General features: G+C 41.1%; 1 protein-coding gene across 3 annotated transcripts in view; it reads left to right on the top strand.

Moving 5' to 3' along the window:
- Positions 1-5,847: 5,847 nt before the first annotated feature.
- The window catches only part of dmxl1 (Dmx-like 1), a 42,913-nt gene continuing 24,477 nt past the window's right edge, over positions 5,848-24,283 (top strand). For 2 of the 3 annotated variants that reach the window (XM_067394234.1, XM_067394232.1), the window contains exons 1-24: positions 5,848-5,987; positions 6,756-6,876; positions 6,950-7,075; positions 8,382-8,456; positions 11,180-11,258; positions 11,337-11,463; positions 11,547-11,613; positions 14,005-14,183; positions 14,259-14,445; positions 14,527-14,695; positions 14,847-15,023; positions 16,293-16,507; positions 16,599-17,265; positions 17,602-17,723; positions 17,807-17,896; positions 17,984-18,071; positions 18,152-18,271; positions 19,563-19,787; positions 19,861-21,477; positions 21,558-21,668; positions 23,247-23,416; positions 23,499-23,596; positions 23,686-23,851; positions 23,973-24,201. In XM_067394234.1, coding sequence (XP_067250335.1) covers positions 6,790-6,876; positions 6,950-7,075; positions 8,382-8,456; positions 11,180-11,258; positions 11,337-11,463; positions 11,547-11,613; positions 14,005-14,183; positions 14,259-14,445; positions 14,527-14,695; positions 14,847-15,023; positions 16,293-16,507; positions 16,599-17,265; positions 17,602-17,723; positions 17,807-17,896; positions 17,984-18,071; positions 18,152-18,271; positions 19,563-19,787; positions 19,861-21,477; positions 21,558-21,668; positions 23,247-23,416; positions 23,499-23,596; positions 23,686-23,851; positions 23,973-24,201 — 5,191 coding nt within the window. In that variant the 5' untranslated portion in view covers positions 5,848-5,987; positions 6,756-6,789. The remainder of the gene's footprint in view (positions 5,988-6,755; positions 6,877-6,949; positions 7,076-8,381; positions 8,457-11,179; positions 11,259-11,336; positions 11,464-11,546; positions 11,614-14,004; positions 14,184-14,258; positions 14,446-14,526; positions 14,696-14,846; positions 15,024-16,292; positions 16,508-16,598; positions 17,266-17,601; positions 17,724-17,806; positions 17,897-17,983; positions 18,072-18,151; positions 18,272-19,562; positions 19,788-19,860; positions 21,478-21,557; positions 21,669-23,246; positions 23,417-23,498; positions 23,597-23,685; positions 23,852-23,972; positions 24,202-24,283) is intronic. The other variant, XM_067394233.1, reaches the window with a different exon arrangement.

Raw genomic sequence — 24,283 nt, 5'->3', positions numbered from 1 at the left:
AACCCAACCGCTGGGTCAAAACAACCCAATCTCTGGGTTTGTCCATATTTAACCCATCTTGGGTTATTTTTCACCCAGTATTTTTTTAGAGTGTAGTAATTTTTATACAATAGCTGGGCTAACTAAAACTATCCAGCAGGTTGGGTCAAATATCCATTTTTAACCCAACTTGGGTTATTTTTAACCCAGCATTTGTTTAGTAATTTTTAAACAATAGCTGGGCTAACTAAAACTACCCAGCAGGTTGGGTCAAATATTTAACCCAACAGCTAGGTCAAAACAACCCAATCACTGGGTTTGTCCATATTTAACCCAACTTGGATTATTTTTAACCCAGCATTTTTTTAGAGTGTAGTAATTTTTAAACAATAGCTGGGCTAACTAAAACTACCCAGGAGGTTGAGTCAAATATTTAAACCAACTTGGATTATTTTTAACCCTGCATTTTCTCGAGTACAATAATTTTTAAACAGTAGTTGGGTTAAATTTTTAAAACATTTAACCCAACTGCTGGGCCAAAACAACCCAATCACTGGGTTTGTCCATATTTAAACCAACTTGGGTTATTTTTAACCCAGCATTTTTTTTAGAGTGTAATAATTTTTAAGCAATAGCTGGGCTAACTAAAACTACCCAGCAGGTTGGGTCAAATATTTAACCCAACCGCTAGGTCAAAACAACTCAATCACTGGGTTTGTCCATATTTAACCCAACTTGGATTATTTTAACCCAGCATTTTTTTAGAGTGTAGTAATTTTTAAACAATAGCTGGGCTAACTAAAACTACCCAGCAGGTTGGGTCAAATATTTAACCCAGCCACTGCGTCATAACAACCCATTTGCTGGGTTTGTCCATTTTTAACCCAACGTGGGTTGTTTTTAATAAAGCATTTTTAGAGCTTATGTTACAAAACAGACACAAAAGTGTGCCAATATAAATGTGAAATATAATATAAATAATATAGTCTAATAAAATAATCAAGTTCTCCGAAATTCCAGCGCTGCATATATTGCTGTGCATGAACGGTTCATGAAATGTTTAAGAGTGCAAATATATTCACCTCTCCTCATTAAACAAACGAGCTTGTTTCAGCGGCTGGAGAATTGAAGAGATTGAAGTGGTTGAATGAAGAATATATAGCTCATAAATAACCAAAGATTGATTAATATGGCGTCACACTCATAGTTTTCCCTGCAGAAGCACAGGTGATGGACTGACAGCGCGGGAGGAAGGGCGCTCGTGACCTCCTCATCCTCTTCCTGGATGCTGCTGGAAAGCTCTTCAGGAAAAGGCGCAGTTAATGGGATGGGATATCCGTATACTCCCTGTTTTTCCTTCCACAGCTATTGTTCCCACAGCCTCGCTCACCTTTGGAGGACGAGCTGTTCTTCTCCTGAACGTCTGCGCCAGGCAGAGGAGATATATGACGGATTCTGAGACGAGGAGAAAGAAAAGCCTCCATGATCCGAAGACAAAAGCGAAGGCCTCACACACACACACACACAGCGCTGGTGCTCTGCCAACAACATACTAAGATCTGAGAATCGCTACACAACAAAGATCCCTCTCTCTCTCAGAGATGTTCAAAGGTCTGCGCATTAAAGGATGCAGATGGTGTGTTAGCACAACATGCGCTGGCCTACGCTTTTTCCTCTCAATGCTTGTTTTTCCTCCTCGGAATATGATTTATGTGTCATTACGTATCATTGTGGTTTGCTGCAGTGCGTTTGAATCATACAGAGACAGAGTGGAAATCATTTTCCTCCATCAAACCTCAGAGAGAGAGACGGCCTGGTTCAGAGCTCAATGGACCTGCAGGCCTGTAATTATGGCCCTCTGGAGTCATACAATAACATCACTTCAAGAGAACCTCAGAGAGAAAGGCTTCAGAAGCAGCAGAGGAGCCGCAGCGTTTATATAGCAGGAATCTTTTTCCATCATGAATGTTTGTGGAGTCGCTGACATCCATCAGAGGCGGTGGGTGGATGAGGAGAGAACGTCAGTGCTTCACTGCTGCCACCTGCTGTCCTCCAGCGGCAAACCCCAGCGTCCATTACGTCTCATTCGTCTGCTGGGTTTGTTTTAGTTGGGTTGTTTTAACCCAGTGGTTGGGGGAAATCTTTGCCAAACCTGTTGGGTAGTTTAAAATTTTTTTATAATTCATGAAAATATTTTGTTGTATTATTATGTTTTGTTTTTATTTTTAGAAAATGAATGAAATGAATAAATGTTTTATTTCATCCAAATATTGTTTAAAAATGACTATATGTCTGGCTTAAAATGAACCCAAAATAGGTTGGAAATTAAAAATCAGACACATAATTACGAGAGGCAACAATAATAATCAAAATGTGAACATTTATTAATAAGCAATTTAATAAATGTAGTATTTAATTATAATATATTAAACTTATTAATAAATGCTACTTAAAATGAACCCAAAATATGTTTGAAATGAACATTTATGAATATATTTAATAAATGAACATTTATTAATAAGTTTAATGAATGATAATTAAACAATGAACATTTATTAAATTGCAGTAATTATGTGTCTTACTTTTAATTTCCAACATATTTTGAGTTCATTTTAAGCCAGACATATAGTCATTTTTAAACAATATATGGGTTAAATAAAACTACCCAGCAAACATTTTTCTCCATATTTATCCCAACTTGGGTTATTTTTAACCCAGCATTTTTGAGAATATATATATATATACATAAACTGTAAAATATAAACAAAACATAATAATATAAAATATAAATGTTCATGAATTATAACATTTTTTTCTTCTGTCAAATCAACTTAAATAATTAATATGGTTCATAATATTTTGAGTTTCTGTTAATTAAATCAAACGCCTTCTTTGTATTAACTCAATTTTTTAATTTCAATGAACTTAAAAGGCAACCAGGTAACTTACTTTTTTAAGTTAAATTAAATTAAATTCTTTTTTTAGATATATTCTCCCCAGTTGATTAATCCCAGTACATTAAGACAATTGTTTTGTATTTTTCTGAAATGTTGTTTAAATATGCAAATGAGGCATTATCTAATTAAATATACACAGATTTGCATAAATTAAAACGAAATCTGAACATTGGATAAAGCCAGGATAAAATTCTAGTTTATATTAAATGATTTCTTTTTTTATCACTCTATAAATCAGAAAACACTGTCAACATACAGAAAAATGTCATTTTCACCATGTTTTTAGGAGTAAAATGTTGTATAAACCAGGTGAATGATATATGAACAAACCTTCAGAACACAAATATGAATAAAACTGTAAAGTTAAAGCTGACGAAGTGATTTCTGACTCAAACTCTCCACCTTTAAAGATTAAAATCTACAGACGCAAACAGATAAAATAACATTTAAAAATAAAATAACTTTTTTTTCAAGAAAGAAGACATATTACGCAAGCAAAATAGCCCTAAAATCTTTGCCATGATCACATGACAAACCTGCTTGAATAATGACCTTGACTTCTTGAGATGAAGCAAAACGTACAGTTTTATATTCCTACGAATGCAATATAATATTCACTCAGGAGCAAAAGTACATCTTTAATGACTCCGTGACCTACTTCAGGAACATTTACAGCAGCCGTCGGAGCAAAAACATCCTTAAAGCATCTTATTGTCAATGGCATGTCAGCCGCTGTATTATTCATGTGAAGTCTGTCCGTCTCATTTAAGTCTTGAAATGCCCTTCACTCATTTCCTCTGTCAAAGCCTCACACACGCACTAAATATTGAATATCATCTGACATGCACAATGTCAGGCGATATCAATTATTAACTGAGACAGAAGATGACCAGAGGTCCATTCAGGACAGAGCAGATCTGACTGTGGACGGATTCGTTTAGTGATGTCATCTGCCTTTATTATGCTGAAATGTCATTTATTGCACATAATGGGACAGAAAATGGCATCAAAATCTGTATTAAAGAGTGAATAATGGTGATGAAATATAGGCCTAATTAATAACAGAGACAACTTCTCTAATTAATTATTTTTGCCATATATGCCAAGCTACACTCTTAAAAATGATGGGTTAAAAACAACCCAAGTTGGGTTGAAAATGGACAAACCCAGCAATTGGGGTTAAATGTTTGACCAACCTGCTGGTAGTTTTATTGAACTCAACTATTGTTTGAAAATGACTGTATGTCTGGCTTAAAATGAACCCAAAATATGTTGGAAATTAACACATAAAAGTGTGAAAACTGGTGGTCGAATTGAATTTAGCCGAGGAGGAATAAAATAATTATCAAATAAACATTAAAAATGTACAAGTTAAAACTCAACAAAATCATCATCAAATCAAGAATCAGACTCAAACACAGATTATCTTTGAAGAAGGACATCATGTGTGTTTGGAGGATGAAAGTTTAATATTCAGAGCTGCAGTTAAATCTTTATGAGCACTAAAATGAAATGTCACTGTCTCAACCGCACCGATAAACACTGCATCAGCAGAGAGCTCGTGGTTAAAGACGCTGTGAGGATAATGTGACCGTCTCAGAGGCTCATGGGAATGTAAACGGCACAATAGTCTCATCACTGAAGTGCTGATCTGGATTCCCGCCAGTCTGATCACATGACACACACTCAGCAGAATCGCTTCACTGACACGTCAACTTCTGAAGCTGTTTCAAATGAGTACAAAATGCTCATGTTCTGAAACAAGTCGTAACATTAAAAAAACGTTAGGCGAACGTCCAACCAGAACGTGTTTTAATAATGTTATTAAAGACCAGATAACTTTTTCTGTTTACATTACAGGAATAATGTTTGTTTATAACTTTGAGAGAACCTTGCCAGAACGTTCCCTGTTAGCTTGGTTTGACTAGCTCACATTTACTTTGAAGTATCTTAACTGATGTTTTATTTTAAAAATATAATTATGTTTAGATTCGTTACATGGGTCATTGACAAATAAGGTTTTCAAAAGTGTAAAAAAAACCATAATGGAGATATAATTAATTTTGAAGTTTTATTAAGTGTTAACAATGAGATTATGTGGTTTTTATAATCAATTATCTCTGCTTTTGTCATTTAAAAAAATCATTCAATTTAACCAAAATCTCGGTTTTACCGAATGACGATATTTTCAAACAATGCTAACAGGATGATATCTAGCTAAAGGACAATCAAACATTTTATATTTAGTTTTTTAATTATTACAAAATTTTCCATGTTTTATAGCGGCTGCACCGAATGACCTGATGTTTCGGGACATGCGTATGATCAAGTGAAAACATGAATTTATCAAATATTTAAAAGTGAGTTAGTTACTTTTTTTCACAACCATGTGGTCCTTTGCAGGTGTCTGAATGATGTCACATGATATTGACCGCATGACTTGATCAAAAATCCAGAATTACTTTATTTCTCATAACAAAGCAACGACTTCTACGCATAATTTTAACACCATTTTGCACCATGTTGATATATGATGTTATAAAATCATCAAATAAATACATTTATAACATTTTAACATATTTTAATCACAAATGAAATGGCTGTATTGGAGTCCAGTTTAACCGAATGACCTTTTGACACTTCAGAATCTTTAAAATACCTTTAGCTATATGTAGAAAATATAATTAAAACCTTTTGGATTCAATAAAAGAGATCTATACATACTTTGGATGTCAAATCTTTCTTTATTAAGGCCTTATTATTAATGACCCGTCACAACATTGACCCATAAACATGTTGGGATGTGTTTAAAATCCTGTTTACATAGTGGCGTTTTTGTATACGAATGAGACATGTGACTCATATGCTGAGTTTAACGGTCGGAAAGCAACTACATTTCCCACAATGCAGTGCTCTTTTGACTTCCTGACCCGCACCGCAGAGTCTCCGCACACAAACACCACCAAATCACTGTGTGTCTTAATTATCTCTCACAATGAGAGGAACACGCATTATATTTGAACTTGGGCATGAATGAAACCCGTTTCTGAGGTAAGACGCGCGTGATTTTATTGATTATTTCTTATTGCAGATGTTCGCCTGCTGTCATGCTAATGCTACGCGGCTAATAACATCAACGGTTTCCAGTGAAAATCTCCAGACGTGCATTAATCGTGATATTAATGACCGAAACGGTCCAGAACCGTGGCATTTAGATGTTTGTAATGGATTGTCATGAAATGTCCTGGTTGAAGCTGTCAGTGTGATGTTAGCACGGCTAGCTGAGGAGCTCGAGCTCTGACTGGATTCTCTGAGAGAAAATCACACAACTGTATTTTGTTAAACTCACAGATGATTAAAGATTATTTATATATCTGAAACTGGATCAGAATCGAAGCATCGGACAGTTGAAACGTTTAAAAAAAAGTTTAAAGCTCGTCAGTCATGACTAACATCACGTGATTGGCTGACACATCACAATATGATCATAGACTGTCTGTCAAGAACATGATGTCATTTAATTGCATTGAGTACAATAGTGATATTTATTTACATCTGTTGTGAAATTACAAGAGTGAGTAAAGGAACTGTTTAATAAAAATGATGAAATAATGAACAGGAACAGTGGCCAGGTGCAGGATAAATACATTCATTTAAAATTTAATGTAAAATATTGATGTTGATGGACACTTAATGCATCATCTATATATCGGCACTCTCCATCGCTGCGTCCATGGGTTCTGGTTGGGAAATCTCTCGTTCTAGTTTGATGAAATGAAGGTCAGACTGGACAGGTGTGTCTGTGATTGTCTGTTTCAGGGGTTCGTGCTGAAAATCTTGTGTGCCAAGAACCATGAACCTCCACCAGGTGCTCACAGGTGCTGTCAACCCCGGAGACAACTGCTTCTCTGTGGGCAGCGTCAGCAACCGGCCGTTCACGGTAAAAACAGACCATCTGTGCGTGAGAGTGTGTGTGCTGATGTGACATCATGACATCATGTTTCATGTGACAGGCGTACGCCTCCGGCTGTGACATCGTCATTCTGGGCAGCGACTTTGAAAGGATCCAGATCATCCCGGGAGCCAAACATGGGAACATCCAGGTGGGATGTGTGGACTGCTCGCTCCAGGGCGGACAGGTGAGACACCAAAATCACACCTGCAAGGTCACGTGTTCGATTCCCAAGGGATGCATGAACTGATGAAAAATCGTGTAGCTTGAATTCAATGCAGATATTAGCTGTCATTAGTAGGGCTGGGTATTGACACAATTTTCACGATTCGATTCGATTACTATTCACATGCTTTCGTTTCGATATCGATTATTTTGGATGTAGTGTTTCAGTTACAGTAAATGGCAAATTTCATAACTGATTTATTCAAACATGCATTAAATATTGAAGAACATTATAATGAATATGTAACGGTGCATAGCTATATTTATCTTTCTAGAGTTCACTTTTCTAGCTGACTAATGAGTTTATGGTCACTGAATATGTTTTTCTGAGGTAAATGTGACGTCACGTGACATTGAAGCTGTTTTATTGAGGTTGAAGCACTGATTGAGCGATTACACGAGACATGATACGGATTTCAGTAAGTTGTACTGTATATTTTAACATACCTTCAGATGTTCATGTTTATTTCGCTGTAACTGGTATTAAAGCGGAGGAGAGGATGATCACATGCTTCTCTTTAACTGAGGCGCTAAAGCGATCCGTCACGCCACATTAAACGGCGCCAAAACGCTATTTATTTTCTGAATCTCATAATAAGATGGACGTCATTTGAAATCTGAGACTTTGCTTCATATCAAAAGTAACAGATTATTGTGATTTATTGGATGGGAGGAGCTACATATTCTGCTCATTCATCAACTGAAAACAGACTAGACTAATCGATTCTTGGGATTTAAGAATCAATATCATAAAAATGAGAATCGATTAAAATCAATATTTTTTACCCAGCCCTATTCATTAGGGTGTGTTGATCTTCTAAACATCAGTGAGAAGTATAAAGTTATATATCCAGGTGTATCCACACACACATACAGTACACAAGTGCTTTGAAATGATAAAATACAAATAAACATGAATGGAATTGAAGCGCTGCATAAGAGTTTCCTGAAGTCCCCGAACCTGTAAACCAGACGTCATTTACATGCCAGACATCATGTGGTGGTCTAAACTTCCTCCACGCCCGAAGAGCTCTGAAATGCTCTCTTGCTTTCCCTTAATTAAAACCATCCAGCCATAGTGTGCTCACGTTACCAGCTCATTGTTCAGTCAAATACATGAGCGTGGGAACCTTCCTGAAGTGGGGAAACACAACAGACACCGAATGAATTGGTCCAAACGATGGAGAGCGTGGCAGGTTTAAAATTCAGCAAGTGTATCTGAACAGGATTATCACTGTGCAAACTTTCTACATCTGCTCTGTTTTCAGATCGCGGCATCGTATGGAAACATTGTTTGTGTGTTTGAGCCGGTGGAGGTCAGTCCGCAAGGGAAAGCGCAAAAAGTGAGTTTCTTCTGGACTAAATGTGCTCTGTTTTATGTGGCGATCAATGTTTCCTGAATAGTGTCGCTTGCAACACCGAGATCATGGGTTCGATTCCCAGGGAATGCATGAAAGGATGAACTGATGAAATACACTAGGGGTCAGGAGTGATAAAGAAAGGAATAATTAAAAGTTTTTATGTTTCTGAAAGAGTCTCTTCTGCTCACCAGCTGCATTTATTTGATCAAAAAATACAGTAAAAATGTGAAATATTATTACAATGTAATAATGATGTTTTCTATGTGAATATATAGTAAAGTGTAATTTATTCCTGTGATCAAAGCTGAAATTACTCCAGTCTTCAGTGTCACATGATCCTTCAGAAATCATTCTCATTGAATCATAATATTAAAAAACAAGCGATTAGGGCTGTCAAATGATTCAAATTCGTAATCTGATTAATTACATGATGTGCCAATCAATTAATCAAATGGTCACAAATTAAAATCAATTTTGGCTTAGGAATTACCCCCCAAAAGATCATTTGAAGTCATTATTGTGTTAGATGAGAAAAGCATTGAATAGACATTACAAAAAGAAATATTTTGATTCAACATAGAATTTATTACACACAAACTTTTCAGACGTTGCATCTGAAGTGGAATTTATGTATATTTTACACAGACTGTTTAACTCCCTGAGGTTTTTTTCACATTGCAGCAAAACAGACTTAAAATACTCCGTCATTTCTTGTCATAGAGACATAAGTAATATATCAATTGAAACTATAGAATGTCTTCTTTTATTTGTGTACACTCAGATTAAAAACAAAATGTTGTGCTTTTTGCAAAATAAAGAAAACTAACATGATGCGTAATCTCTCGTGTCCCTCTGAACGAAGTCCAATCTGATGGTTCTTAGTAAATGAACTGTAACTTAGTGAATACTAATCCCAAAAAAATTAGACTTATGTCTAAAAAAACGTTGAAATGTCAGGTTTTAAATCGTGTAAATCAAATCGAAAACAAACATTCTGTGTTTATGTAATCTGTATGAAAAGAGACACATGTCAGAAATCCGTGATTCAGCTCATTATCCGCTAATGCAGCCACGCCCACGGAGCCAGCGCTATTCAGACGCAAATTCAGAGGCAATACATGCATTCATCATCTCAATCGTGTATTTATTGTCTTGAAAAGTGTTTATCTGGATGTTAAAGCCATGGTTAGCGAGCTCTGGAAGACATGCAGTTAGTTCCTGGTTCTTCTTCTTCTTTAGAATAATTTGTGGACTAAATGTGCACAGAGAGCACCCTCCGGCTGCAAGTATGAATTGAAAACACCATTCCTGAAATGTCCTCTTCTTTTTTAGAATAATTTGTGAATTAAAGGTGTACAGTGTATGAATTGAAAACACCAGCGCTCATAGTGATAACAATGAATATAGAATAAATATAACTCCTCTGTATAGAAAATTGACATAAACATATGCAAATCCATCAGTTTTTCTCCAAATGTGAATGCTTTTAAACTAAAAACCTATATTCAGACTGTTTGCATCACAGAAATACATTATATTTTAAAGAATATAATAGAATACCATTATTTTAAATTGAGCTGAGACATGATTACAGAGGTTTTTTTTCACAGCCTACCTGACTGAAAGGCCTCATTAATATGCAGCACCATTAGAGGTTATTTATGCGATTCTTTTGTCTTCTCAGGTGAGAATGACCCATTATTCATGATGATTCACACCTCCACGCATACTGTTTCTTGACAAAAAGTGTCTTACAAAAACTAAATCAATATATTGTTTTATATGAACAAGTAGGCATTATAATTTTTACATAATTCTGAAGCAAAAACTCTAGCCTACAACCCCCAATACCCAGAAGTCTTGTAAACACAGATTTAATATATATTTTTGGCTTTATTTCAGTGACTTAATTTTTTGTTTTTTTTCAATAACCATGCATAAACGTTATTCCTTCAAAAACACAAACATGTGCATACATGTTCCTCACATATTATGGTAGCCTAGTTTGTGCTGAATACAGTGTAATGACACTTTTGTCATTAATATGTTTATGAACAACTGAAAAAAGCACAAATGTCAGGGCATGTCAAAACTTCTCCAGGCCCCAAATCAGCCTCAGACTCCAGAGGGTTAATGCAGCTCAGAGGTGTTATGAATATGAATGAAAAATTATACTTAAATATGAAAGTAAAACCGCTGGCACGTGGTGACAAGTCACTGTCTTAATGAGTGAGTCATTGAATAATTCATTCAACCATATGATTCATTCAGGAACGAAGCATGTGGCCGTCTTTATGAATGAGTCACTGAATCAACAATAGAAAGTTCAAAATAACAGCATTTATTTCAAATAGAATCTTTTGGGTCCTTGTTGAATAAAAATATTAGTTTTTGTTTTTACCCCAAATCTTTAATTTATTACAATTTCCACAAAAAAATGAACTGTTTTCAACATTGATAATAATCGTAAATGTTTCTTGAGCAGCAAATCATCATATTAGAGTAATTTCTGAAGGATCATGTGACACTGAAGACTGGAGTAATGATGCTGAAAATTCAGCTTTGATCACTGGATATAAATTGCATTTTACTATATATTCACATAGAAAACTGATATTTAACATTAAACCTTTTACCCCAGTGTATACCTTGAATGCAATGGATAAAAACATCTGGCAAATGCATCTGTCACAATGTTTTTTCAGAAGCTGAATTATCATTGGCAGAAGAGCGGGCAATTCGTCCTGCAGTCAGTCGCACACATCCTGACGTGGCACCCGACCGGTACGTGAGATCAGCGGTTGCTCCTCGTGTCTGAGACGAGCCGCTCGCCTCACCTCTCTTCTCTAACACCGTTCACAGGTACGTGTCTTCTGACCGGCTCGGCATCTCTGCAGCTGTGGTGTAACGTGCGTTCCAGCGCAGATCTCAAAGACGAGGCCGCGGCCGGCGATCCTCAGCACTCCTGGAGATGCGTATGGCAATGCAAGTCAGTGTTCATCCTTCACGTCACACTGAGTTTCTCTGAATACACCTTAGACTGCTGCAGTAAACTCTCTCTGGATGTTACAGGTCCGCCGCCCCGACTCACTTCATCAAGTTTTCCCCGGATGGAGAGTTTTTTGCGACTGCAGGACAGGTTTGTGCTTGTACTTGAGTGATGTGTGCACTTTAGGTTTGCGATAATGACAAAAAAAGATATATCAGTATTTTCTGGGATTTTGTCAATAACGATTATTAGACTATATTTAGACAATCTTTTTCTTTGAGTTGATATTTACCAACATAAATTGATTGCGTTTTTAGCTTTATAAAGGCAGTCTTTTTAAACCCTATTTCATGTATGCATCATCTTTTATGTCAACTTTGTACATTTAATCAGTAAATTAATGGCAAGCGGCCATTAAGGGGTTAAGTGCAAAGAAGCAAGCAAGTAAAATATAGCATTTTTTTTCATATACTTTATTGTAGTTAGTGGCAATTTAATGTTTTGTTAAGTTATAGCGCCACCAACAGGTGCAATCCCACCACTTTTTTTTTTTGTGTCATTAGAGTGTGCCCATAAATAAGTGTGCCAAATTTGGCAAAAATATCTCATTTCGTTTAGGAGTTATAGACATGTATGAGTACATAAAAAAAAAACAACATGCATGCCTTTGATTGCATTTTTTTTTTTTGCCACTTACTATCAAATTTTTGGCATTTGGGCAATAACAAATATTCAACAACCTATGTTCTTGAATTAACGGTTTCGAAGATAACGTTTTAACGCTAATTTGCAAAGTTACACAAACCTTAAGGCGAAAAACTTAGCATGTTAGGTATCATTCGACTTCGATTCGTGAATCTAAAGAGATGACTCCCATGAAAATAAGTCAATCACATCAAAAGTTATGAGCATATGAATATTTGATTTCACCACTAGGTGGCGCTGTGTCGAAACTTCTCAGGCTCCTGCAGGGCATCGTGCTGATGACCCACACCGAGTACTTTAATGCGTTCAAAAAATACAGCACTTTGCTACAAATGCAAAATGGGCGACGCCCAAAATGCCCGATATGGTAAAAATGGATTTCATTGAACTCGGCATGCTGCCCTGAATCTAACAAGACCAGTTTTATAATTTTTGGCATTTATAAGCAAAAATAGCCATTTTTGCTTTCTCTAGACCAGTAGGTGGTGCTGTGCCGAAACGCAGCATGTAGCCTCAGGTCATGTTTGTGATGACATGTACCAAGTTTGCTATACGCTAAAGCGTTGTGGAGATATAGCCTCGCGTCCAATTTTGGCATTCTCTTCTTCGAATTTGTTTGCGCGTTAATCGAGAATAGTTAGGTTTATCAAAAAGCTTTTGATAACTTTTTGCCAGCATAGTCTGAAGATGATATGATTTGATTTTCATGAAAATTGGAGGAGTTCTAAAAAGTATTTTTTTGGAGGGAAAAGTTTCATGATGGAAAATTATGTGATATGGTGCAATCGAATCATATTGAGCCGAGGAAAAAATATATTGTTTTCAAAAGTTATTAGCATAAACATGAGTGAAAAGTTTGGACAAGTGGTGGCGCTAGAGAGTTTGAGCTAGAGACAAATTTGCAGTAGTTGATGTTGGGACTGTCCTCTACCGATTTCAACTGATTCATTTAAACAGCTGATTCGTTCAACCAAGTGCTTGTCTTTATTAAAAGTTTAGTTCACTTTCCAATTAAAATTTGTCGTCCAAGATGTTCATGTTTTTATTTCTTCATTCGAAAAGAAATGAAGTTTTTTGATGAAAACATTCCAAGATTATTCTCCATATAGTGGACTTCAATGGACTCCAAACGGTTGAAGGTCCAAATGTCAGTTTCAGTGCAGCTTCAGAGAGCTTTAAACGATACCAGACGAGGAATAAGAGTCTCATCTACATCGCTCATTTTCTACATTTTTTTTTTTTACATTTTTATACATTTTAACCATAAATGCTAATCTTGAGCTAGCTCTCTTCTTCTTCTCTATTTGAATTCCAGCAGTGTAGACGCTGCTAAGTGTATTACTGCCCTCCACAGGTCAAAGTTTGAACCAATTGTTATATACTTGCACTAGCATATTGAATATGACAATTTAGTTCAAACTTTGACCTGTGGAGGGCAGTAATACTCATAAAATGAGTGATGGTTTCTCTAGATAAGACTCTTATTCCTCGTCTGGTATCGTTTAAAGCTCTTTGAAGCTGCACTGAAACTGTAATTTTGACCTTCAACCGTTTGGGCTCCAGTGAAGTCCACTATATGGAGAAAAATCCTGGAATGTTTTCCTCAAAAACCTTCATTTCTTTTCCACTGAAGAAATAAAGACATGAACATCTTGGATGACATGGGGGTGAGTAAATTATCAGGAAATTTTTAATTTGAAAGTGAACTAATCCTTTAATGGATAATTGAGTCATGCTGATTCATGTTTACGTTGGTAAAATAGCATGCATGTTATTCCGAGTTGATTGCTTTGTGTTGAAAAGTCGTTGTTCAACCGAATTCTTGTCTCGTTGCAGGACGACTGTTTGGTGAAAGTGTGGTACAGCACCAGCAAATGGCAGGCGGACATCACCAAATTCTTCACCCCGCTTGACCTGCGCTCTGGGGCAGAGATCAACTTCTCCTTCATTTACCTGGCTCACCCTCGCTCTGTCACCGGCTTCTCCTGGAGGAAGACCAGCAAATACATGCCCAGGTGAGTTGAGGCGCGACGGACGCCCTGCAGAAGCCTGTCGCTCTCACTGACCGCTGTGTGCTGCTGCTCTTCCAGAGGCGGCGTGTGTAACGTGCTGCTGACCTGCTGCAAAGACAGCGTCTGTCGACTGTGGGCGGAAACGCTGCTGCCCAGCGACTGCCTGCTGTCCGGACACAGACACAATCACTGCAACAACGACCTGCCGAAGACAAACAACATGAAGAAGTCCTCCAGCAACACCCTGAACCAGAGCCCGCTGGAGGTGAGCTGAAGCAGAAACCCTCGTGTGTGTGTGTGTGTTCGCTGATGAACGACTAGAGCTGCATCTTCTGTCTGTTCACAGCTGAACCTGAAGCCCTCGTGGCGAGAGGAGGTGCGGTGTTTATCTCAGCTCTCGTACACGGGTCCTCTGCCACAGCAGCAGAACAAGCACTACGCACACCGCACCAACATCCTGCACGCCAACGCCCTGTGCCACTTCCACATCGCTGCCAGCATAAACCCAGCCACGGGTAACGTGACCTTTAGTGCCACACAGACATGATGCTTACTGATGAAAAGCTAAACATTAAAATGCAATTCTATAAATTCTCGCTCATGTAACGCTCTCAAACCTGTTGTCAAAATACATGCAAGAACCAAAGGCCTTTGTAATGTGTGCAGACATCCCTCTGCTGCCCTCCATCTCGTCCATGAACGGCTCCGATGAGGAGGAACCGGGAGGCTCGTTCACTGTTCACTGGCTCAACAACAAAGAGCTGCACCTGACGCTGAGCATGGAGGTGTTTCTACAGCAGCTCAGGAGCAACGGCGAGCAGAACGGACCCGGAGAGCGCTACGGTACTGTGTAGTACATCAATACATCAGAGACAAGGACTGATTTACCGTATTAACACTGAGAGAGAACCGTTTAATCGGGTGCTAGCACATGTTTACATTGAAAAACAATGGAAATGTAGTGCAGTGCAATGGAAAAAGGCATTCTGTGTGAACGGACCCTTTACTGTGATATGAGATTTAGGTCACACTGGAGCACTAGATGTTTATCAACACATATTGCGTGGGTAAAAAAAAGCCATCTGTGTGTTTACAGTTTAATTGATGACATTTGTATCGTTTGAATTTTATCGATTTGATTCAGATTCTGAAGTCTTGCACTTAAAAAAAAGCACTTTAAAGGGTTATTTCACCCAAAAAATTAAATTTCTGTCATTAATTACTCACCCTCATGTCGTTCCACACCCGTAAGACCTTCGTTCATCTTCAGAACACAAATTAAGATATTTTTTGATGAAATCCAAAGTTGTTTTTTTTTATCTCCCATTGAAAACAACATAATTACCACATTCTAGGCCAAGAAAAGTAGCAAAGACATCGTTAAAACAGTCATGTGACTGCAGTGGTTCAACCTTAATGTTATGAAAAGACGAGAATACTTTTTGTGCGCAAAAACAAAACAAAAATAACGACTTTATTCAACAATTTTCTCTTTCTCATTATCCTACGCAGTTTACGTTGAAGACACAGTGCAGCGCTTCAGTGTTCTACGTCAGAATGCTGACTCATTATTGGCCGTCGTGCTGCTCAAGTGATCAGCTTTGGCCAATAATGAGCCGGCGTTCGGACATAAACACGGCAGCGCTGAACTGCTTACGAGACTAAAGGAAAGAGATTGTTGAATAAAGTCGTTATTTTTTTGTTTTTGCACACAAAAAGTATTCTCGTCTCTTTGTAACATTAAGGTTGAACCACTGCAGTCACATGACTGTTTTAACGGTGTCTTTAGTGCCTTTCTGGACCTTCAAAGTGATTATATTGCTGTCTATGGACGAGAATATACCTCTCGGATTTCATCAAAAATATCTTAATTTGTGTTCTGAAGATGAATGAAGGTCTTGCAGGTGAGGAACGACATGAGGGAGAGTAATTAATGACATTATTTTCATTTTTGGCTGAACTAACCCTTTAAATGGTTTAAAATCAGAAAATCGCGAGATGCACATGTCTCATCAAATCCCTGGCTCTTGGAAATCTGGAACCGGTTCTCGATACCCAACCCTAGTGAGGATTCACATGCATCATATGAAGTGATCTCTCTGTTCTGAGCAGATGTGGACGAGGAGGGGAACAGCGCTGATGGTGCAGCTGCGAGCTCCGTCGCTCTGCCTGCGGCGGCTGTGGATCATCAGGTGGACGTGCTGCTGGGCGACTGGAACAGAGGAGCAGACATGCTGTTCAGCATCCACCCGATGGACGGGTCGCTGCTGGTGTGGCACGTCGACTGGTTGGACGAATACCAGCCGGGCATGTTTCGACAGACGCAGGTAGTTTCTCACTGCATACAACTTTGTTTTGCATCATTAAATAATTTTCCTGCTTTGAAACCAACATGGTGAGTTAATTCTCCGTTTCCAGGTTTCCTTCGTGTCCAGGATTCCCGTGGCCTTCCCCACCGGTGACGCCAACTCTCTCAGCCGCAGCGTGGTCATGTACGCCTGCAACAAAAACGTGGACCTGGCCATCCAGCACGGACGTCAGCGGCCCGCGGGTCTGCCGCACTCTTCCTCCGCGCTGATCGGCTTGAGTCAGAACAAACCCTCTTCCAACAGCCTGCGCCTCAGCATCTTCACCCCCAGCGTCCTGATGATCTCCAAACACGCCGACGGCTCCCTCAACCAATGGGCCGTCAGCTTCGCCGAAGATTCGGCCTTCTCCACGGTGCTCAGCGTCTCTCATAAGTCGCGATACTGCGGCCACCGCTTCCACCTCAACGATCTGGCCTGCCACTCTCTGCTGCCCCTGCTGCTCACCACGTCACACCACAACGCCCTGAGGACGCCCGACGGCGACGCCACTCTGACGCTCCCGCCGGACCCGTCCTGCAGGAGCAGAGTGTCGTCCGGTGGCGTCTCCCAGGACCCCAACGCCATCTACAGCGAGCTGATCCTGTGGCGGGTGGATCCGGTGGGTCCGCTGTCGTTCTCGGGGGGCGTGTCAGAGCTGGCCAGGATCAACTCGCTGCACGCGTCGGCCTTCTCTAACGTGGCCTGGCTGCCCACGCTCATCCCTAGCAACTGCCTCGGTGAGGACGTCTACCTTGGTTTCTGACAAACGCTGCATATAAGCAAAATTCAACCTTTGTGGTTGCTTCTAGAATTTAAATTAGTAAAGCAAAAAAGAAAAAGAAACAGGAAAAAGCACTCTGTGTGCAGATTATTTTGGATATATTTTATGAGGTTCCTGCTCGCCGCCACCTTTAATGAGTTACTGTGCCGTCATTCTCGTAGAATATTCATAAATGTGTATTCAGCTTATGAATATTTACTGTGCATCTCTAAAAGTTTAATTGATGAACCTTCGTTCTGCTTGATTGGATGTTAGATGTTGGTCTATTCATATTTCATTTCCTTCCCAAAAGGTGTGTATGGAAACTCACCCAGTGCCTGCTTCATTGCCAGTGACGGACACTCGCTGAGACTGTATCAGGCCATCATAGAGGCCAAAAAACTGCTGAGTGAACTCTCGAACCCCGACATCTCTGTAAGAATGAACCTGGCTTTTATGTCGAATTTTCGAATAGTACAGTCCTGCATATATATATATATCATGTGGTGTTCTTCCAGAAATATGTTGGCGAGGTGTTTAACATCATCAGCCAACAGTCGACGGCCAGACCGGGCTGCATCATTGAGCTCGATGCCATCACAGACTTTGTACGTATAAGATCCACTACTAAACCGGAGTATCATGTCATTTCCCAAAGTGCCCAGCGCTCACCATGTCTCTCACGGTTTGTTCAGCAGGGGAAAGAGACGCAGCTGTTGCATGTGTTTGAGGAGGACCTGATCTTGGGAAATGAGAAATCGGACGATTGCCTGCAGGAGTCTGGTAGGAGGTCATTCTCTCTGATAACGCAGCAGTGTTGGTTGTGCTTCTGTGCTGTATCGTAAACGCTTGTCTTTGTTTAGTTCCCAGCCGGACGCTCTTCTCCGCTCGCTTCTTCCTGGTGGTGGTGGAGATCGCTCAGAGCGGCAGGTCGCTCCTGCACATGTGGCATCTACAGTTAGACGCAGTTCCCGTCATTATGGGTTTGTAATGGATTTTATTAAGAATAGTGACATGCTTGAAGTCATTCTCAGTAGCTGTTTCCATCCAAAGCTGCGAATTTAACTTATGCACAAATTTGGAATATGGCATAAAACATTTGCAAATAAAGCAATTACATTTGCAATGACATGTGTACTAGAGAACATAACTGTCACTTCCTAGAAAATTGGTGCAAAATATCTGCAATAAAAATGGAAGTTGCTGCAATCAGGTTCTATTTTTCGCCATCTTAAATGACTTGCGTTCGGATGCTGGTGTTTGGGAATGCAATTGTCAGCGGAGATCGACTGTTTTTGTTTTTATTACCGATACCAATTATTTGCATGTTTATGTGCCCTATAATCGATATACAGAACCGATATTTGTTTTATATCTGTTTTTGACAATTATAACAACACTAAACTGAACAAACTGTTTTATTTACCACTTTTTAAATACTGTGATTTCTGCAATTTCACTTGCATACAGAACAAAACACACTTCTACATCAATAAATAGAGTCTGAAAAAACAGGTAACAAATATAGCAAATAAAAATAATAGAAAATAAATAAAGAAGCATAAAACATTCTAAACTGCCTGGATATATAAAAAAAACATTGCTAGTTAATCATAGCTGCATCTTTTTATTTATAACAACAAGCAAAATAAAGTCTAATGTTTTCATATGGAGAACATAAAATGTTGGAAAAAAATACAGATTTTCCGTTGATCTCTAATTATGAGAGACGCTTCTGCGAGGGAATTAAAACAAATCATTCTGATGATAGACTTTGTCTCAGATGTTTCAGAACCACCAAACCAATATTTGAGATGCTGTGCAATGTGATTGGTTAGTCCAGTTATGCAGTCGTCACAGGACTTTTTTTGTGCATCGAAGGGTTTATTTGGTAAATGTGTTTCCATCATAGTTTATGCTTGTCTTCTTATTGCATAAAAATTATCCGCCTCAATTGAGCTCATAAGTTTGTGCACTTTTAGAATTTATAGCATCTTGTTGTTTCCAACCAGTGTTTTTTTAAATGTGATATCCCAAAATTTGCATAAAAATAGGTGGATGAAAACAAACCTACATTGGACTGTTAAAAGTGCCAGATTGGAGTAAGACATGAATACAGGTTTAATAATAAAAAAAAAAGCCTAAATAAAAGCATGATCACTGGTTTAACATTGTCAGCTGTAAAGGAAAAGACATTTCAATGAAAGCATATGCAGACAATCATTATATTTCACTGTTTCTGTCAATTAAACTGATTTGTTTCCGTTGTTTCAGAACAAACTCAAACTCCTGCAAAAACTGAGACTGTGTCTCCATCACCCACAAACTGCTCACAGTTTAACTTCGAGACGGTCGGCTCACCGCGAACCCAGAGATCGAAACTCAACACATCCAACCTCCAGAGCGCCTGTCGCCTCACTCTTACCAGTACGAAAGTGTTCAGCCAGGAGCTCGACCTACCGCAGGGTGTTGAAGTCATACGTGTAACACCGGCTGCAGGTGACGGCAAACTACATTTGTGATCATATGTGATGTTCTGTGTTTATATACTGACAGATTATCTGCCTTGTAGGACATTTGAGCTCTTCATCCCTGCAGCCAGCTGGACGGGCTCCGTATCTGCTGGCCACATCCTGCTCAGACGGTACTGTCCGGTTCTGGAGGTGCAGCGCTGCCTCTGACCCCGATAGCTCCGGAGAACCATCATACGTCTGGGAAGAGTGGCCTTTGTTAGTGGAGGATGCCGTGGCCAGCAGCAGCGCTCTGAGCGTGTGCGGTCAGCTCATGGGTCTCAGCTGCTGCCACACCAGCAGAGTCGCGGTAGCACACCGGAGCGACGGACCGGGTTCTGGAGAGCCGCTCATGCATGTCAGCATATTCCAGTGCGACTCCACCGGCGGCTCTCAGTGGATACTGGAACAGATACTTAAAGTCAGCGGCTCTTATAGCCCGAGTAGTAATGACTGTGATAAAAGCCTTACGGTACTAAGGGATGGGTTGGTAAATAACAATTGCTTAGCTCTTGGCGGTAAGAGGCAGGTCCACTTAGACTGGGTCTCCAGAGAAGACGGCTCTCATATATTAACCGTGGGTCTGGGATCCAAACTTTACATGTACGGGATGCTATCGGGAAAACCTCCAGATCTGGGACTGTCCGATAGCAGCAGGGAGCACCGCTGCTCCCGCCTGGTTCTTCTCAGAGTGGTGGATTTAGTGTCGTCTGTTGAGGGTTCGCTACCCATTCCTGTCTCTCTGTCTTGGGTGCGAGATGGGATCTTAGTAGTCGGGATGGAATGCGAGATGCACGTCTACTCCCAATGGCAGCCACCCGCCCCGGCCAAGCCGGCGCTCGCCACCGGAGAGAACAGTATCGGTACCGGCAGCGTGACGTCTCTGAAACTGGAGGGACTCAGTCCGAATCCTTCTAAAAAGACTCTCACTAGGTCCATGACTAGTTTGGCTCAGAAACTCAGTGGAAAGAGAACTGTGTACGATCTCCCAGCTGAGATGGAGGATTCTGGGTTGTTTGAGGCCGCGCACCACCTTTTTCCCACTCTGCCCCAGTATCATCCGGTACAGCTTTTGGAGCTCATGGACCTCGGAAAGGTGCGACGGGCCAAAGCCATCCTGTCCCATCTGGTGAAGTGCATCGCCGGAGAGATTGTGTCTCTGAAGGACACGACTGTCAACCAAGAGCGCCGTCTGCGCTCACTCACGATCAGCGCCAGCGGAAGCACCACCAGAGACCCAAAGATGTTCAGCAAGGGCGAGAGCTCGGACTACACCGAGATCGACTCTATCCCGCCACTGCCGTTGTATGCGCTGTTAGCCGCTGATGATGAAACGGCCCCCAGTGCCAAAGAAAGAACGGACAGCATGAGCGCTCACGGCACCAGTACATCCAGCCAAAGTGTTGCTTACGATGAGCTCTTCTCAAGCACCGGTGTCAGTGCAGATGACTTGGACCCTTTTGATGCAGACGAGGAAGATGATAATGCCAAAGTCATTGATCTGTCTAAGTACAGCCCCACGTTTTTCGGCTCTGAGCACGCACAGGTGTTATCCGGACACCTGCTTCACTCTAGTCTCCCGGGCCTGACGCGGATGGAGCAGATGTCTCTGATGGCCTTGGCAGACACCATTGCCTCCACCAGCACTGACATTGGAGAAAGTCAAGGGAAGGGTCAAGGTCATTATCTTTTATTGATGAATACAGTTGTTCGTTTGTATAAATGTGTTAGATGTGATGAATTTGATGGCATTTTTCAGGTGGAGAGACACTGGATGAATGTGGACTGAAGTTCCTGCTGGCTGTTCGCCTGCACACCTTCCTCCTGACATCTCTGCCTCCGGCTCATCGAGCTCAGCTTTCCTGTCAAGGTATTATAAGTGTTCCAGTGTTGATTCTGCATCGTTGTCCTGGAGTATGTTGGGGGGAGTATGTCGGGTGGGTATGTCATGCAAGTAGGTAGGGAGGAGTGTGTCAAGCTGGTTTGTAGGCAGGAGTATGTCAGGGAGTGTGTCAGGCGGGTATGTCGGAGTATGTTGGGCGAGAATGTAGGAAGGAGAATGTCAGGTGATTATGTCAGGAGGGGAGTATTTCGGGCAGGTATGTCAGGGAGTATGTCGGGCGAGTATGTAGTATGTCAGGAGTGTGTTGGGTGGGTATGTTGAGGGAGTATGTCGAGGGAGTATGTTGGGCGAGTATGTATGGGGGAGTGTGTTGGGCGGGTATGTCAGGGAGTATGTTGAATGGTTGGGCACGTATATACGGGGAGTGTGTTGGGCGGGTATGTCAGGGAGTATGTTGAGGGAGTATGTTGGACGAGTGTGTCGGAAGTGTCGGTATTTATGCAGGACTGTGTCAGGGAGTGTGTCAGGCGGGTATGTCTGAGTATGTTGGGCGAGAATGTAGGAAGGAGAATGTCAGGTGATTATGTCAGGCGAGTACGAAGGGGGGAGTATGTAGGGCGGGTATGACGAGGGAGAATGTCAGGCTTGTATGTCGGGTGAGTATGTAGGGGGGAGTATGTCGGGTAGGTATGTCAGGAAGTATGTTTGGTGAGTATGTCGGGCGAGTATGTAGTATGTCAGGAGTATGTTGGGTGGGTATGTTGAGGGAGTATGTCGAGGGAGTATGTCGAGGGAGTATGTCGAGGGAGTATGTTGAGGGAGTATGTCGAGGGAGTATGTCGAGGGAGTATGTCGAGGGAGTATGTCGAGGGAGTATGTCGAGGGAGTATGTCGAGGGAGTATGTCGAGGGAGTATGTCGAGGGAGTATGTCGAGGGAGTATGTCGAGGGAGTATGTCGAGGGAGTATGTCGAGGGAGTATGTCGAGGGAGTATGTCGAGGGAGTATGTTGGGTGAGTATGTAGTATGTTGAGGGAGTATGTTGAGGGAGTATGTCGGGTGTGTGAGTCAGGGAGTATGTTGGGCAAGTATTTATGCGGGAGTGTGTTGGGCGGGTATGTCAAGGAGTATTTTGGGCGAGTATGTAGGAAGGAGAATGTCAGGTGATTATGTCAGGCGAGTACGAAGGGGGGAGTATGTAGGGCGGGTATGTCAGGGAGTATGTTGAATGGTTGGGCACGTATGTATGGGGAGTGTGTTGGGGGGTATTTGAGGGAGTATGTTGGAGTATGTTGAGGGAGTATTTTGGGCGAGTATGTAGGGGGGAGTATGTAGGGGGGGAGTATGTTGGGCAGATATATCAGGGAGTATGTTGGGTGAATATGTTGGGTGTATGTTGTGTGGGTAGTGGAGGCGTAATGTAAACATAGCGGTGGTACATTCTATTCTAATTTCACCCTCGCACGCCGTCACAGATCTCTTGGCATGAGATCTCGTCACACCCCTAGCAAATGCAAATCTTAGCTGGTCTTCCTCAGCTGTGATACGTTGTGTGTTCTGAAAGACCTTTAAGCTCAGAAACTCAATAACTGCTGCTGGTTTGCAGGATTATCCACCTGCCACTACGCCTGGGCGTTCCACTCTGAGGCTGAAGAGGAGCTGCTCAACATGCTTCCAGTCCTGCAGAAAGGAGATCCCACGTGGCCAGATCTGAGAGCCATGGGTGTGGGCTGGTGGCTGCGGAGTACTAATAAGCTTCGCAGATGCATTGAGAAGGTCTGACCAAACTGATCCCATTTTCTATGCGTATTATGTGAAACTTGAGAAAACACATGTTCATCCTCTCTCTCCTGCACAGGTGGCAAAAGCTGCTTATCAGAGAAACAACGACCCCTTAGACGCAGCCTTGTTTTATCTGGCCATGAAGAAGAAAGCTGTGGTTTGGGGATTGTACAGGTAACACACACACACACACACACACATGCTAAAGTGTCATTCGTCCATCAGCAAGGCTTCAGTTCACCGAGAGCTTCTGTTTGTTGAAGGTCTCAGCAGAACGCGAAGATGACTGCGTTCTTCAGCAATAACTTCAGTGAAGATCGCTGGAGGAAAGCAGCTATGAAGAACGCTTTCTCGCTGCTCGGAAAACAGCGCTTCCAACATTCTGCTGCTTTCTTTCTGCTGGCTGGATCCCTGAAAGATGCTGTTGAGGTACAGTGTTTGAAAAACATGTTTATGTGCTTCTCTGAACCTGCTCAGACAAGATCACAATGATCTTGTTTTTGTCATGTGAGGTTTTCATAAGATCTGTTGGTTTTACACACATGATCAGGTTTGTATAGAGAAGATGCAGGACCTTCAGTTGGCTCTGGTCATCTGTCGACTGTACGAGTCTGAGTTTGAGATGTCCTGCACCTACAAACGAATCCTGCAGAGGCACGTGTTGGGTCAGGACCACCAGATGGCGGCCCACCAGGACCCGTTCCTGCGCAGCATGGCTTACTGGGTTTTAGACGACTACAGCAGGGCCCTGGACACTCTGCTGGAACAACCCAATGAAGGTGAGAGACTGGAACATTTGGTGTGGACCTGAGACCGCTTGACATCAGAGTTCGGTTTCTTTTGGTCTGTGTGAAAGTGGTT

The sequence above is a fragment of the Chanodichthys erythropterus genome, chromosome 9 (genome assembly GCF_024489055.1).
Source record: "Chanodichthys erythropterus isolate Z2021 chromosome 9, ASM2448905v1, whole genome shotgun sequence".
In the NCBI taxonomy this organism is placed as follows: domain Eukaryota; kingdom Metazoa; phylum Chordata; class Actinopteri; order Cypriniformes; family Xenocyprididae; genus Chanodichthys; species Chanodichthys erythropterus.
The sequence above is the reverse complement of the archived record's forward strand: the minus strand, read 5'-3'. Positions and strand labels throughout refer to the sequence as shown.